This window comes from Euleptes europaea, chromosome 1, assembly GCF_029931775.1.
Source record: "Euleptes europaea isolate rEulEur1 chromosome 1, rEulEur1.hap1, whole genome shotgun sequence".
NCBI classification, from domain to species: Eukaryota; Metazoa; Chordata; class Lepidosauria; order Squamata; family Sphaerodactylidae; genus Euleptes; species Euleptes europaea.
In genome coordinates, this window is record NC_079312.1 from 27,923,577 (window position 1) to 27,940,686 (window position 17,110).

Below are 17,110 nucleotides of genomic sequence, written 5' to 3' on the forward strand. Positions count from 1 at the left end.
GAGCAAAAAGATTCCCCCTGATCCTTTTTTGAGAAAGCCACCTAGTGGAGGGCTCTAATAGTGTTTAGGGGACCACAAGACAAAGAAAGCCAGCCATACACGCATGCATTTATTCTGCAGATAACGCAAACAGAAATGGATAATGCGAGTTAATGTTTGTGCCTCTGCTTTGCCAGCAGAAGGTTCCAGATTCAATCCCCCAGAATTTATAGTTAACAGGATGATCAGGGGGTGGACTCCAGAGAGCCACTACCAGTCACAGCGGACAGCACTGACCTTGATAGACCAAATGCCTGATTTGATCTTAAGCAGTTTCATGTATTCAGCTGCTTTAAAAATGACTTCAAGGAGCTCTAGGGACCTGGAAAATGAGCTTCACAGCAAGGGGTGTCAATCTGTAGGTAGGGCCTGGAGATCTCCCAGAATAACAACTGGGCCCCAGATCACAGAAATCAGTTCTGCAGAATGAAATGGCTTCTTTGGTGGGTGGAGTCTAAGGCATTACACCCTGCTCTGATCTCTCCCCTTCCCAAACCCCACCCTGCCCTTGCTCCAATCAAAAATCCCAAGGAATTTCCCAAACCAGGAGTTGGCAACCCTAGTACAACATGATACAGGGGTTTACATGTGCTCCTTTTCACATGTATTGACACACATGGACTCGCTGTCTTGGGTTTGGGACACTCGCCCAGAACCAGTGTGGGAGAATTCAGCTTTGTGTCAGGGGAAAACCTCTTCCTGCTTCCACAGCCTAGCTAGCTTGGAAAACTGACACATTCACCAAAATGAGGAGGAGCAGAACATGTGATTTAAGAATCTTTACCTGGATAGTGGGCAAGCAAGCTCAAAGTGCCTCTAGTAGGCTACCAGAAACCACGAAACAACCAGATCTTGTCCAAAGCAAGGGTTAGAATTTATTGAGGGAAATATAAGGGTACAGGGATTGAAAAGGAACTCAAGCATAACAACAGTGCAATTGCTGTGTTCAAAACAACGTGCATATGAAGTTACATGAGAGGAGAGAAAGGGAAGGTAAAAGAGAACCCAGCCACTGGCTGAGTGAGAATTCTGCACCTGGGAATGGCCATGAGAAGGGGGGGGGGTTGGAAAAAGGGAAAGGAGAGTTTTTAAGAGAAAATGAGTGGACAGATAAGAAGTTTACTTATCAATCTGATGAGCTGAGTAGAGAATGTTGTTGAAATAGATAATAAAGAGGCTAGTGAAGGTGAGAGACACTCTGATGTAGCAATAAAATGTCCCAGGTCCCAGAGAAAGAAAAACAGAGTGGGCAGCCTCTAAGCCAGCAGATGAGATGGAGGAGGAGAAGAAGAAGAAGGAAGGAAGAAGAAGAAGAAGAAAAGTTGGTTTTTATATGCCAACTTTCTCTACCACTTAAGGGAGAATCAAACCGGCTTACAATCACCTTTCCTTCCTCTCCCCACAACAGACACCCTGTGAGGTAGGTGGGGCTGAGAGAGCTCTAAGAGAGCTGTGACTGGCCCAGGTTCACTCAGCTGGCTTCGTGTGTAGGAGTGGGGAAACCAAGCCAGTTCACCAGATTAGCGTCCGCCACTCATGTGGAGGAGTGAGGAATCAAACCTGGTTCTACAGATTAGAGTCCACCACTCGACACATTTTCTGGTGGCAGAACAGCTGTAGTTATTAGAGCCAGCACAATAGACCATAAAAGAAATAACTGTTAAGTCCAGGAATTCAGGGTGAATCCAGGATGAGACGCTGTGGGTTTCCTGTCTTTGATTGAGTTGGGGGGGGGGGCTTCCCAGAAAGGTCACTAAAGGTGATTGAATCTAGGCAGAGTGGACAAAAGGGCTGGCGGGGTGGAGGCTTCACCCACGCCTGAGTCAAGTTGGGAGGAGACATTCAGGCAAGGTCAGTAAAAGGAATCAAGCCTATCTTGATTCTGTACTCAGGAAGAATAACAGAATCATAGAGTTGGAAAGGACCACCATGGTCATCTAGTCCAACTACCTACACAATGCAGGAAATTCACAGCTACCTCCCCACACACCTCTAGTAACCACCACTCCATGCTCAGAAGATGTAAAAACATCCTCCAGGATCCCTGGCCAATCTGGCCTAGAGGGAAATTGCTTCCTGGCCCCAAATTCCTGACCCTAAATTACATTGCTGGATCTCTGTGGGTGCCTGGTTTTGCAAGCCCCCATGCTGGGTACCAAAGGTTGGGTGGAATAAATAAAATATATAGATAATGAAAATATAATTTATTTAAGGCAGAATGTCAAGATAAACATTATTTAAAAATGTTAAAACAGCACAATGGTTGATATATTATAACCACATGCCAGATGTGTTTCGGCCTGTTGGCCTTCCTCAGTGGTCAATCGAAACCCTTGTAAAACATACACACATATTTACAGATTTATATACATATACAGACAATATATATCAGACCAGGGATGTATATAGGTTGTATAATATATTACCAATTAAACAAACATCTGGTAAGATTGTCTCAAGTTGTTATACTGGGCTGAATATGTCTCCCATATAAAATGTGTGCAATTATCAACTTGGTAAAACAAACCTAGAATGTTTTCTTGGTTGGGTTTCATTCCCCTTTTTCTTTCATTTTTGCAAACCCCCATGACAATGGGTAGGAATGCAGATGTCCTGTCAGTGACTTGGTCTCCTGCCCAAAGTTTTGGCCTATCATTAGCATAGCCTCAGGAAAGCCTTGACCTCATCTTCTCCAAAGCATGATGTTACTAGCTCCTAAAATGGCAGCCAAAGCAAATTTAGCCAATGATCGAGTCAGAGCAGGCAGCAGACATCTGTCTAAGAAAGAAGTCCCAGGTAACAAGGCAAAGAAAATTCCATCATTGTGGGCTGCAAATGGAAGTGCTGCAGTATGAGATATTCATGTTTAAATTAAAGTATTACAGGCAAAGTAGATGTCAAATTTTTAGGTTGTTATTTATGTAATTTTTTTCGTGAACAGCTTTTTCAGTGCCGCTAGCACATCCCTGTTCCTGAGGCTGTATAGGAGTGGATTCAGCGTGGGGGTGACAATGGTACAAAACAGCGAAACCATATCATCTTGCAATGGTGTTTGGTAGGATCTGGGTCTCAGGTACTTGAACATGGCTAACCCATAGAATAGTCCCACCACACACAAATGAGACAAGCAAGTGCTGAGCGCCTTGTGACTCCTTTCGGCTGAGTTGACCCTCAAGACGGTTGCCAGAATGCACATGTAGGAGGCCAAGATGATGGAAGAAGGGATGACCAGCAAAGTAATCCCACTGAAGATCAAAGTCTTTTCAAAGTGAGATGTATCAGAACAAGACAACTTCAGCATTGATGGGAGGTCACAGTAGATATGATGAATCACATTCGACCCACAATAGTACAGTGGCAGCACATAAATACTGGGCACCAGCGCATGCAAAAAAGCACCAAATCAAACTGCTACTGTTAAAATTATGAGGACGTTCCTTCTCATGAGGACAGGATATTTCAAGGGTTTGCATATAGCCACATACCTATCATATGACATCACAGCAAGGATGAGGCATTCTGCCTCACCCATCAGCAGCGTGAAAAATATCTGAGCTGAACATCCATTCAAAGAAATAACATTCTTCTTTATTAAAAAGTCCATTGTCATTTTGGGGCCAATGGCAAGAGTTTGGCAGATATCCATGACAGATAATTGACTCAGAAAAAAATACATTGGGGAACGAAGACCAGAGTCCACTTGTATAAGATAGAGAAGGAGGCTGTTTTCAGAGAGCACCATAAGGAACATAAAAACCAGCAGGGTAACTATAGCTGCAGGGGTCTTCATCTGGCTTAAAAACCCCATGAGAATAAATTCTGTCCATGATGTGGAATTGTTATTTTCTGATCCCTCTTCAGCTGGTTCTCTGGGGTCTTACGAGAGGACAGAAATGGAAGGAAATGAATTCTATGAATGCTAGCATTATTCTTTTGTTTAATTCAACATTTTTTTAAATAAAAGCAATGGTCATATTCTGTAGCTTTTATGGGATCCAAACAGCATTTACATAAGAATTCCAAAGATACCCCTATATGTCTGATACTTTGCATTACTTTGTTTAAATATAATCAGTGATTTCAAAAACTTATTTTTAAAGAAAAAAAGTAACAATGTAATTTTTTCTCCCCCACTTTCTCTCTCTCTATATTGAAACTGTTAACTTGCCTTTATCCAATGGATTAGATTTTTTTTCTTATCAAAAAGCTGAATTGAATTCGGGTTGCTGCTAAATTGCACTCAAGATGACATTTAGAGGAAACCGCCAAAGAAAAACTTGGAAATTTTCTATGATGGAACAGTTTTCTAAAACTACAGCACTACAGCAGTTCTACTCTTTGCTCCTTTTGCACAGAACTGAGTACTATATGCCTCTCATGTGCCTCTCAACATATATGGAGCTTTGAAAAGAGAATGTTTAGAATTATTGTAGACCAGGCTAAATTTCAGGGCATTCCCAGCCGACCCAGTTATTTGAAAGGATAGGACCAACCTACTCAATTATTGTCTCATTTAATCTTTTACTTGTGTTTGGTTCTTAGTATTTAACTTTTTACTTAAGAAAAATAAGGAACAATAAAAAAATATCATTAGTCTGGCCTACCTTCTTTTTCAGTTAGAATTCCTCCGTGATGGGAGCAGGACAGATATTTATATCAAAACAAAGAGGCAGCCAATGGCAAACTACTTCTGAACTTCTCTTCCCTTGAAAACCCTATCTATGGGTTCGCCATAAGTCAGCTGTGACTTGACGGCACGCTCACACACACAATTAAGAATCTATATGTAGCCAACATTCTTATAAATAGTGTTTAAAAATCACTTGCCTTCTGCTCCTGCATGGGGAAGGCAAAATCCCTTCCCATGTGCCTAATAGAGTCAAACTTCGCAGAAAAACTAGACTGCATCATTTAGCTACATTCCTTCAGCATGGTCCTCTAAACAGACTCATTTGAATAAACCACTTTACTTGTGATTCACAAATGTTGTACTAATAACAGTCAAGGCATCAAATAACACGGGTTTCTGCTAGCTGGTACTGATTTTGGTATAACACTGGCTGTGGCAAAAATTTTGCCTTCAGTGAAAGTGGTAATAGAGTGATTTATGTTGTCCAGATCATCAGCTTATTTAAAATAAATAAAGCAATTCATTCAAATGTGCATTTTTAGATGTCACAATAATTTTTATCCCACCTTGAATTTAATTTTTAAAAAGGAATGCTTCAATACATATAGAAATCACTACACTTAAAAGATGTCCCACTTCATTTGGATTTGAGGAGGGAATCCTCAAATGACTATCCTTTCAAATAACTGGGTCAGCTGTGAATGCCCTGAAATTTACCATGGGCCACAACAGTTCTAAACACTCCCTTTTCAAAGCTCCATATATGTTGAGATGCACGTGAGAGACGTTTAGTACTCAGTTCTGTGCAAAAGGAGCAAAGAGCAGATTTGCTGCAGTTTTAGAAAACTATTCCATCATAGAAAATTTTTATTTGGTGGTTCTCTCTAAATGACAACTTTATAAATTCACCTTTCATGAGGTGAAAAGGCATGGTGACATCCTGATTGGCCCACTATAAACCAGCAACTAAACTCAGCGTCAGACCAGTGGGGAAATAGTCTGTACTTGATTAGAAAACCTTGGTCATTGTGTTTGACTTTCTAGTGTATATGGAGATAGTTAATACTTTAAGATGATATTTTGAGTAGTTCACATGTTGCTTAATTTTAATGTGCTTTGATCATCCAAATCATTTTAATTTTACTAACATGTTTCCTAGAGCAATGCTTGGTATAAAAAGGTGACTAGTAAAAGCTCAGAGAGAAAATTCATATTTGCTCAGCCATGGTTCTTGCTTCTAGAATAAATGAACTAACGGTGTAATCCTAAAAAGAGTTACTCCCATCTAAGCCAGTTTAGGCAGGAGCAAGTTTCGGACTCCTGAAGCAAAGCCATACCTGTATTGTTCTGAATCCTAAACTGCACAACATGAGAATCCAACATTGTAGCAGCTCCTTTAAAATCAGATCTTTCTTTGGTAATGGTGTTTAAATACACTTCTGTAGCTTTTTTTGACAATGTCTTTGAACTCAATGATCCATTATCTTGGTTCTAAAGACAGCTTTTGTTGATTAAAAATGCCAAGCTTTGTTTGTATCATCCAAGGTAAAGTTGGTCATGCTTTAGGGAATACAGTCCCAAGACTTTAATTAAATGGCTGACAGTAGAAGCAAGATCCTTCAGATGAACACATTTCCCTTCTGAAGACTCCAAGATCTTTCTAAAAAGAGGGAGGCTGAATTTATTTATTTGCATGTATTTGTGTCTTTAGTAGGAGATTATCACAGCCTAAGCCCTGTTTCCATTTTAGAACTCTCTTTAAAAGAGATAACTGAGATAAGACTGATTTTTCAACTATATAAATTCCAGGCTAAATATTTTAAAATGTATAGTTACAATGTGTTTGTTTGTTTGTTTATACGTACCACACCTTTCTCCCAAATGGGTACCCAAAGTGGCAGACATTGTTCTTCTCTCCTACCTTCTATCCCTCCTCCATAGGTATTCCTACCTCCCCAACGCATTTCCCAATTCTGATATTATCAGAAGTGGATTGGGGAGGTGTATTTCAGGATATCACATATTGCTGACCAATCTGATACTGATACTGAAAATATTGGGTATTTTATTAGGTCAGTAATATCCAGTTGCCCACCTCTGCACAGGATCCAACCTGCTGTTATTTCTGGGACACTGTGAGATGCAGCAGGAGGGGGAAAAGGAGGAAGGTCCTCTCTACTGAGAAAAATCCCTTTTGGGGGTGGATTTTTGCTGGTGGCTTAGATCCAGCAGAGTGTTTCCATGTTTGGGAGGATTTCAGCCCATGTAGCAGACCTTTCTCACCTCCCTCTGCAGTCCCAAATGACCCCTGAAATGCTGTTGCTGGGGTTCATAGCAGCAGCATCTAGGGGTGTATTTGGGGGTGCACTGGGGGCTGCAAGGGGGAGGCAAGTAGGTTGCACTCCACACACAGAAATCCCATAAACTCCCTGCTGGATCCAAACTCATGACTGTGAGGGTTCCCAACCTCCCTGTGCAAACTCCATAAAATCACTTGCTCAGACTGTCATGCAGAAACAAGGATCTTTATTGGAAGCTTCAGGTAGTACAGGCCTTACACTGGTAAAGTTGCAAGTGAATACAGTTTCACAAAGACAGAATTATAACCCCTACAGGGAAGCAGACGTCAAGCGTATGTTATGGGAAGCGATAACTGTGCATGGTACAAAACATCAAAGAACTCAAGGAGCTTGTTAGTACTATCTACCCTCCAAGGCCACAGCCGATGGAAGGGAGTCAGAGAGAGCAAGGGAGGGACGTGGGAAGAGAGGAGAGACATTCCAACCTGGGCCCTGTCAGACGCCGCGCCTGAACCAAGGAAAGGCAAGAGGCCTGGACTGATTTTACGAGTCCAGGGAGGAGAGGGAAAACATACAAGGCAAGAGGGGACAGGCATACAGACCCTCACATTCTGCCCCCCTTAAGGCCCCCCTCCCCCGAGTCCGGGCGGATGAGGCTTGTCAGGATAGGCAGAGTGAAACTCTCGAACCAGGCGGGGTGCCGCCACATGGGGAGCGGCCACCCACTCATCCTGGGCGGCGCCCAGGTGCTTCCAGCGGATCAAATAGAACAGTTTTCCCTTTCTCAGCTTAGAGTCCAACACTTTAGAAACCTCAAGATGCGATTCCCCTCCCACAACTGTAGGAACTTCGGACTTAGGGAGGGGGTGGAACTGAGGGGCAGCGACATACGGTTTAAGTAGGCTGATGTGGAACACCGGATGCACCCCTCGAAGAGACTTGGGAAGTTCCAACTCCACCGTGACGTCATTGATTACCCGGGTGATGGGGAAAGGACCTACATATTTGTCACTAAGCTTTTTGCAGGGCCGAAGTGACCGTAGGTTTTTCTTGGAAAGGTAAACCTGCCCTCCCACCTTGAGTTCCCACCCTGGAGACCGATGTTTATCGGCCTGGTCTTTGTATTTGCGCTTGGCCCTTTCCAGGTTTTTCTGCAGCCAGGGCCACGTGGTCTGCACTACTTGAATCCAATCCTGGACCTCCTGTACCCCTTCAAGTTCAGGAGTGATGTTAGGAGAACCAAAGGGCCCAAAGTCCTTTCCATAAACCACATGAAAAGGGCTGAAACCTGTGGAGGAATGGGGGGCATTATTATAGGCATACTCAGCAAAAGGCAGTAGGTCTACCCAATCATCCTGGTGGTAATTGACATAGCATCTTAGATAGCACTCTACTACAGCATTGACACGTACGGTCTGGCCATCGGTCTGGGGATGATAGGCTGAAGAGAGTCCTTGCTCTTCCACCCCCATGACTTTCAGGAAGGCCCTCCAGAATTTGGCTACGAATTGAGCCCCTCTGTCGGAGAGGACCTTCCTCGGGATCGAATGATGCTTCACCACGTAATTAACAAACAGTTTAGCCAATTTCTGGGCCGAGGGTAGCCCCGCACAAGGAACAAAGTGAACCTGTTTAGAGAATAAGTCTGTTATTACCCACAGTACGGTTTTTCCCCGACTAGGGGGCAAATCAGTGATAAAATCCATGGCGATCACTTCCCAGGGCATGGTCGGGGTCTCCAGAGGCTTTAAGAGTCCGGGGGGCTTTCCCATCCGCTTTTTTGCCGTGGCGCAGATGGGGCAACTGCGCACGTACAATTCCACATCGGCCCTCATACCTGGCCACCAAAATTGACGCCTCAATAGATGCAAAGTCTTTACAAACCCAAAATGCCCCGCAAGTTTGGCCCCGTGAACCAGCCCCAACACCTCTTTTCGGAGCGCTTCGGGGACATAAAGCTTACCCCCCTGCAACCACAAGGAGCCCTGTTGGTCGAGATGTGCAGGGAGAATCTGCAGATCCGCTTCCCTCAGAGAAGCGTCCCGGAGCCGCTGTTGAAAAGCCTCCGGGATTCCCTTGAGGGGAGGAAAATCCTGGCAGTGGGACTGAGACCGGGTGGTTACTGCAAGTCCTGAGACTTCCCCTCTCTGTTCAGGGGTAAACAGGGAATCCACCGGCCGGTCAAAGTCATTGCGGTATTGGGGAAGCCTGGAAAGCGCATCCGCTAACGCATTGTCCTTCCCTGGCACATATTTCAGGACAAAGCGGAATTTGGCAAAAAACTGAGCCCAACGAATCTGTTTCGCGGTGAGCTTTCTACCCCTTTTAAAGCCTCTAAGTTCTTGTGATCGCTGCAAACCTCAAAAGGGATCTCTGCCCCTTCCAGAAAATGCCTCCAAATGGTGAGGGCATGTTTAACAGCAGCGGCTTCCTTCTCCCAAATGGCCCAGTTGATTTCGGATTGGGAGAATTTTTTAGAAAAATAGGCACAAGGTCTCAGCTGACCGGTCTCGTCCCGTTGCAAGAGGGCCCCCCCCCCATGGCGACGTCAGAGGCATCGACCTGGACCACGAAAGGTTTTTCACAATCAGGGTGCGCAAGAACGGGTTCGGACGAGAAAAGCAGCTTGAGCGTATCGAAAGCCTGCTGGCAGTCCGAAGTCCATTGCAATCGAGCCGAGGGCAAGGCGGCTCCTGCCCCTTTCCCTTTCGTGCGCAGGAGCGAAGTGAGGGGGAGCGCTACTTGGGCAAAATTAGGGATGAAGTTTCGGTAAAAGTTAGCAAAGCCCAAAAACTGCTGTAAATGTCTGCGCGTAATGGGGGGGTCCCATTCCATAACTGCCCGAACTTTCTCGGGATCCATCTCTAAGCCTTGATGGGAAATCACATACCCCAGGAAGGTGATGGAGGGTTGATGGAAATCACATTTAGAAACCTTAGCAAACAGTTTGTGCTCGGCCAGCCGCTGCAGCACTTCGCGCACCAGTTGTACGTGCTCCTTCATGGTTTTCGTATAAATGAGAATATCGTCCAAGAAAACCACCACCCCGCGGAACAATAAATCATGAAGCACTTCATTAATTAATTGCATGAACACACTCGGAGCCCCCGAAAGTCCGAACGGCATCACTAAATACTCAAACATTCCAAAACAACTGGAGAAGGCAGTCTTAGGTTCGTCCCCTTCCCGTATGCGGACTCGGTGGTAAGCCTCCACCAAATCCAATTTGGTGAAGATCCGGCCCTCTTTCAATTGTGCGAGAAGGTCTGGAATGAGAGGGAGGGGGTATGCATTAGACTGAGTGACAGCATTCAGTCTACGGAAATCAATACACAGTCTTAAGTCGCCCGTCTTTTTCTTGACAAAGAAGGCGGGAGCCGAGTATGGAGCCTTAGACGGGCTGATAAAACCCCGCGCCAAATTGGTGTCCAAGTACTCTCGCAGCACCGCCTTTTCATTTGGACTCATGGGGTAGACCTTCCCCTTGGACAATTTGCCATCCCCCACTATTTCGATAGCACAGTCCGTTTCCCGTGGGGGGGGCAGTTCGTTGCATTCCCGCACGTCAAACACATCGGCAAACTGGGAATACTCGTTAGGAAGCTGGGGCAGCGGAATCCCGACAGAAGGGGCCCCTACGAGGGCGGCTGCGGGAGTGTGCAGTACTCGGTCTTTATCATGCAGATCACACGGGTTGCGGGGAAAGGTGAGCGTCCGCTCAACCCAGTCTATGGAGGGATTGTGCCCCAGCAACCAATTCATCCCTAACACAATGGGTGCGATGATGGGGGCAATGGTAAAATAAAGTCGTTCCCAATGCTCCCCTATAGCCATGACGACCGTGGCGGTGCGGTGAGTTACAGGTCCTTTTTTAAAGTCACTGCCATCCATCTGGGAAAAGCGGATGGGTTCAGGTAGCCGCTTTCGCTTAACGCGCAATTGTTGGGCAGCCTCTTCGCTTATTAGGGTGCGGGCACAACCCGAGTCAACTAGGGCCGTAAATTCTAACGTGGGCCCCCCTTTAGGCACATTGTCCTCCTGAGCGCTTACCATCAGTGGAGCTCCTTGCACAATGTTCGGAGCGGTCTGCTGAGGAGCCCCCTTTACAGCAGACCGATGGCGTTTTTTGCCGGCATGTCCCAGTCCTCCTCCTCGCTGGAGGAAGCAGCTGCAGTATTTGTAATCCGTGACTCCGATGAGTCAAAGGCTTCATTTGTAATCCGTGACCCCGATGGGCCGGCAGAGTCCGAGGCTTCGACCTTGGTGCGTGCGTGCAAGGCCGAGGGTGCGCTTCGTCGGCTCGGTGCGCCGCTCCGGCGGCGAGGTTGCCCCTCGGGAGGGGGCTTCTCAGGCTCGGTCGTTGCTGGATGAGACGGTCCCGGACGTCCGGGTCGTGAAGGGCATTGAGAAGCAAAGTGTCCTTTCCCCCCGCAAACGAGACAGACCCCGCTCTCAAAGTGTTTGCGGCGTTCGGTCATGGAGGGTCCTCCCCCCGAGGGGGGACGAGAGTCCTTCGGACCGCCGGGCCTGTCTCCACGGGTCTTGGTCTCCCGTCCGGTGCGCTGCCGGGACAGGAGCAGCAGTTGCTTTTGGTTTTCGATGTCAGCGGCGTGACGAACCCACCCTTCAACATCGGGAGGGTTACCTTGCATGAAGGCCCAGTGTTGCAATTCCGGGTTCAAACCTTCGCGGAAACACTGCACCCTGGTAGCTTCGCTCCAGTCCAAAATGCGACTCGAGAGCGACTGCAACTCGCTTGCATACTGCGTGACAGATTTAGTCCCTTGGCGCAGTTGCTGCAAGGCGGTTTTTGCTCGCTCACCCAAATGCGGGTCCTCGAAACGGTGTCGGAGGGCGACCATGAAGTCATCGAGACTTCGCAAGACCGGGGAGCGGAGCTCATACTGCTGTACCATCCAGGCGGCCGCTTCACCCAGTAGGAGGGACGCCACGTATTGGACCCGGGATTCCTCCGAGGCAAAAGTCCAGGCCTGTTCACGCATAAAAATGTCCACTTGCACCATAAAAAACGTCAGCTGGTCACTCGACCCGTCACACGTGACCTTCAGATCTCGGCGGGCCGGTGGAGCGGGGTGGATGGGAGGTGCGGGGACCACGGGTGGGCCTGTTGGTTGCCCTCCGTCCGCCGGAGCCACGGGTGGGGTCTGAACCTTCAGGTCGTCCATGGCCTGGGCCATGTCCAGCATCACTGCGTTCATGGCATCCATCCATTCCAGTAACTCCTGGCGCTCTTTCTGCCAGCGCTGCCACTCCTCATCCATCTGGTGAAGCAGCAGGGCATCCTTTCGGGCGGGAACTTCCTCGAACCCCAACCCATGAACTACAGTCCGTCTTGACTGCGTGTCGCTCTGCGGGAGTGACCAATGCCGGGGGGATTCCAGCCAGGTCTCCAAGCGGGTGGGCTTGGACTTTGCACCCAAATCCGATCCTGAGTCAACTCCACTGGGCGTCTTCCCAGTCGACTTCCCTTCCGAAGGGGCCAGGTCGGGCTGTTTGGGTACAGCGTCGTCCTTCTTGTCGTCGTTATCCCCGTTGCCTGCTATAGCTGTCCAAGAACGGTACAGGAGCAGGACAACAAGGCAAGGACTTGCAACTTAATGTGAGGGTTCCCAACCTCCCTGTGCAAACTCCATAAAATCACTTGCTCAGACTGTCATGCAGAAACAAGGATCTTTATTGGAAGCTTCAGGTAGTACAGGCCTTACACTGGTAAAGTTGCAAGTGAATACAGTTTCACAAAGACAGAATTATAACCCCTACAGGGAAGCAGACGTCAAGCGTATGTTATGGGAAGTGATAACTGTGCATGGTACAAAACATCAAAGAACTCAAGGAGCTTGTTAGTACTATCTACCCTCCAAGGCCACAGCCGATGGAAGGGAGTCAGAGAGAGAAAGGGAGGGACGTGGGAAGAGAGGAGAGACATTCCAACCTGGGCCCTGTCAGACGCCGCGCCTGAACCAAGGAAAGGCAAGAGGCCTGGACTGCTTTTACGAGTCCAGGGAGGAGGGGGAAAACATACAAGGCAAGAGGGGACAGGCATACAGACCCTCACAATGACTGGCATTGAAATTCTTCTCATCAGTTACTGAGACGTTGGTTCTTGTAGGTTATCCGGGTTGTGTAACCGTGGTCTTGGTATTTTCTTTCCTGATGTTTCGCCAGCAGCTGTGGCAGGCATCTTCGGAGGAGTAACACTGAAGGACAGTGACACTGTCCTTCAGTGTTACTCCTCTGAAGATGCCTGCCACAGCTGCTGGTGAAACGGCAGGAAAGAAAATACCAAGACCACGGTTACACAGCCCGGATAACCTACAAGAACCAATGAACTCTGACTGTGAAAGCCTTCGACAATATTTTAGTTACTGAGACGTTTTCACACTTTCATGTATACACCAACAGAAGTGGAAGTCTGCTATTGCAGGCATAAGCAGGGCTCATCTCAAATAGGTACAGGAGGGTGAACACCCTGCTGTAGCGAGAATTTTTTTTGTACTGAACATTAGTTCTTATTAAATATATTAGTTTATATTAAATGAGTTTGGGTTAAAAATAACCACACTTATATCTTAATATTATAACCTATAGCCACACGAAGACCTGACTTTTTAGCTGACCCCAGTTTCCAATTAGGGCCTCTGATCTTAAAGGAAATTGCAGGCTAGGAGCTAGTTTACCCAAAAGAAAACACACCAGGATGCTTGTAATTGTTTAAGGAGAGAACGGACATTTTGTCCGGCAGCAATCTATCCTGCTAAATTGGGGAAACTTGTCACAAACAAACAAATTGTCAGAGACTCTGTTGAAAATAACATTCTGGGAACAGAAAGCTTCAAAGCAAAAATATGGCAATTCCATCTCCGAGAGAGCTTGAAAGGAGGGCTGTTGTAAAACTCTTTCTCCCACTGTTTAAACTATAAAAAAGCCTCCCAAAATCCTGGTATTTTGTCATTCTAGGGAAAGAGATCAGGCTTCCCAGTTGATGCCATCTCTCTCTCTGGAAGCGACCCAGGGGCCTCTGTAATTGTTTGTCTTGCATGTGTGTAAGTTTTGTTATATTCTGTCATATATATATATTCAGTTAAGTATTGCTTTTTCTCTTTGCTTTATATTTCCTTGTAAGTATAATAAAGCTGCATGATTTACTTTATCTGTTCTGTATGCTGTGTAAGAGTGTTTCTCCAGATCTCTCTGGGTTGCTTTTTGGTAAGTGAAGCGGGCAGAGAACCATGCACAACGAACTAAGGGTTTCGCACCACACCTACACTCAAGTGATCTGGCTAGGATGAGAAAGAGATACACACAAAGACCTTGCTTTACACATGCATGGATGGACTCTGGCCTTTTTTTCTCAACTCACAACTTTTTCTACTTTAAAGTAGAAAAAAACATGCCTGTGAGATCTCAGATCTTGATTCAGCAGCTGTGTTGAGCAGAATTAGTTCCAAGGATATTTGTTAACACTGGTCTCTTTTTCATCTTATGGGCCACTGCTTGTATTCCTCCTGATCTCTCCTTCCCTGCCTGCCCGCCAGATGCAAAAGCAAAGCCTTTGGCTTTTTTCCCCCTTTCCGAGTTTCAGAGATCAAGGTGAGGAGGACACCTGCAGAATTCTGCTGGAACTTTATGCACATTGTCCACATTGGAAAGTCAAATCGAATATAACCTTTCTTATCAAAAAGACCAATTCAGTGGTTTTGTTCAGTTGGAACTATTGTCCTAGTTTCTTGGCAAAATTGGTCATTCATTTGATTATGAGACCTATGGTCAACATTCTATTTAATGCCACAATTTTATTTTTTAAACTTCTAATATTGTTCAGCAAACATTGGGGTTCCCGCGGATTTGAAGAAACATATACCCTAGCTCTGTGTGGTGGTGGTGTATCATGGCTTGCTAAAGACCAAGCCATGATAGTATTATATTATAATGTTCCTAAACAATGTTATATAAGGTGACATTTGAATACATTTTTTCGTTGTTGGTTGTAGACAAATTGCAACAGTCTGGCAGTTGAAGGAATTAGGTATATTGAACATGAAGATGAGAAAACTGAGGGGGGGGGGACAAAACAGAACTCTTCCTGTACCTGAAGGGCTGCCATAGGGAAGAGACCAAAGACTTGTTCTTTGCTTCTCCAGAGGGCAAGACTACAGAGTTTAAGTTCCATGAGGGTGGATTTCAGCTGAACATTAGGAGAAACTTTCCAGCATAAATAGCAGCTTGACAGTGGAACCAATAAACTGGGGGAGGGTCTCAATAGAGGTCTTCAAGCAGAGGCTAGACAGGCATATGTCCAGGTCAGGATGCTCTAGATTTTGATTTCCTGTATTGAGCAAAAGGTTGGAGGAGATGGCCTGTAAGGCCCCTTCCTATTCAACAACTTTATCATTGGTGAAAAATCGCATTTTAGAATTAAAATACAATCAGACAAATTTTGCTTCTGTAATCATATCATAGTTTATTTTCAGTTGCACTCATCTTAGCATAATCCCCTAGGTTCCTAAAGGAGGGCTTGTTGATTCCTAATTCTGTCAAATCATTTCTGCAATCCATATTTTGCAAAACGTTTTCTCAGGGCTGCTAACACATCCCGGTTCCTCAGACTGTATATGAAAGGGTTCATCATGGCAGGGAACAGGGTAGTGAACACTGAGTTAATCATGGCCCTTTGTGCTGAATAGGAGGATACGGGCGTCATGTACGTCAACATGGATGCTCCATAGAAGAGCCCCACCACACACAAATGAGACAAGCAGGTGCCCAAGGCCTTGTAGCTTCTCTCAGAGGAGCGAGGCCTCAGGACTTGCAGAAGAATGGCTACATAGGAAGCAAGGATGACTGAAATGGGGAGGAGAAATGCCAGGAAATCTCCAAGGTAGGTTGCCTTTTCAAATGCTGAGGTGTCAGAGCAGGAAAGCTGCATGAGGGCCGTATACTCGCAAGCAATATGATTAATCACATTGGACTTGCAGTAGGGAAGAGGCAGGACATAAATGGAACAGCACAAAGCTTGTACAGAAGACCAAAGCCAGACACCCACTGACAAGGTGTAGCAGATTTTTCTCCTCATGAGGACTGGGTATAGCAAAGGCCTACAGATGGCCACATACCTGTCATATGACATGGTAGCCAGGGTGAAGCATTCTGCTCCTCCTAGGACCAATGTGACAAAAATCTGGATGACACATCCATAGAGTGAAATCGTATACTTCTGGGTAACAAAATCCACTGTCATTTGAGGAACAACTGATAAAACCTGACAGAGGTCCATGAAGGCTAACTGGCTGAGGAAAAAGTACATTGGGGTCTGCAGACCAGAGTCATTTTTAATGAGAAGCAGAAGGAGGCTGTTTCCAAGCAGAGCAAGAAAGAACATGAAGAGACTCACACCAAGAAAGATGGTGGGCGATTTTTGCTGCTGGAGACCAACGAGAACAAATTCTGTCCATGAAGTATTCTCTTCTCGCATTTTCCTTTCGTTTGTCTATATTTCATCTAAAGAGATGAGGAGATAATGAGGACTAAAGTCACACTGTGACAACAGTTAGTTTTATATCCTATCTTGTTTTTATTTAACAAAGTGTGTTACAAAATGTAATATGCTTAGAAGAACATTTGCTCTTCTTCTCCCAATATTTTTTCAATTGTATTAATGCAATCCAATCAAATATGAATGAGTTGAACTGCGCGCACGGAAGCTCTTCTTAAACACTAAAATACCATCAAATAGTGATTTGGCAGGGAAGAGGAGCACTCAGGGATCCTATTCAGCCTTCAGGCTTCCCCTTCCCAAGAGGTGCTTCATGTGATTGCTGCTTTTCAAGTAGCACGCGGCACCTTTATTCGTTTAAATGCCCTTCCTTCCTCCAAAGGCTCACAGGGGCTAACAAATGGCAAAACATTACAATAAAAACCACAGAAACATAAATTGACAGCATGCCCCCACATATACAAAACTAGGGGGACTAGTTGTGAACTAAAGGTTTTGTGCATGCATGCCATTTTAAAGTACTGGCTATAAGCAAAGAGGAGGGAGGGCAGCATGGTATAGCCCGATCTCGACAGATCTCGGAAGCTAAGCAGGGTCAGCCCCGGTTAGTATTTGGATGGGAGACCA

The 17,110-nt window shown here is 45.8% G+C and overlaps 2 protein-coding genes across 2 annotated transcripts; both read right to left on the bottom strand.

Annotated features, from left to right (window-relative positions):
• Positions 1-2,956: 2,956 nt before the first annotated feature.
• Positions 2,957-3,829, bottom strand: LOC130474412 (olfactory receptor 2Z1-like). Its single transcript, XM_056846013.1, is given in 1 exon segment — positions 2,957-3,829. A coding segment is annotated over 1 exon segment (873 nt).
• An 11,700-nt stretch (positions 3,830-15,529) lies between these two features.
• LOC130474420 (olfactory receptor 2T33-like) lies at positions 15,530-16,369 on the bottom strand. The gene has a single exon (XM_056846026.1). It carries the CDS (start codon positions 16,367-16,369, stop codon positions 15,530-15,532), a length of 840 nt encoding a protein of 279 aa, XP_056702004.1.
• Positions 16,370-17,110: the final 741 nt, after the last annotated feature.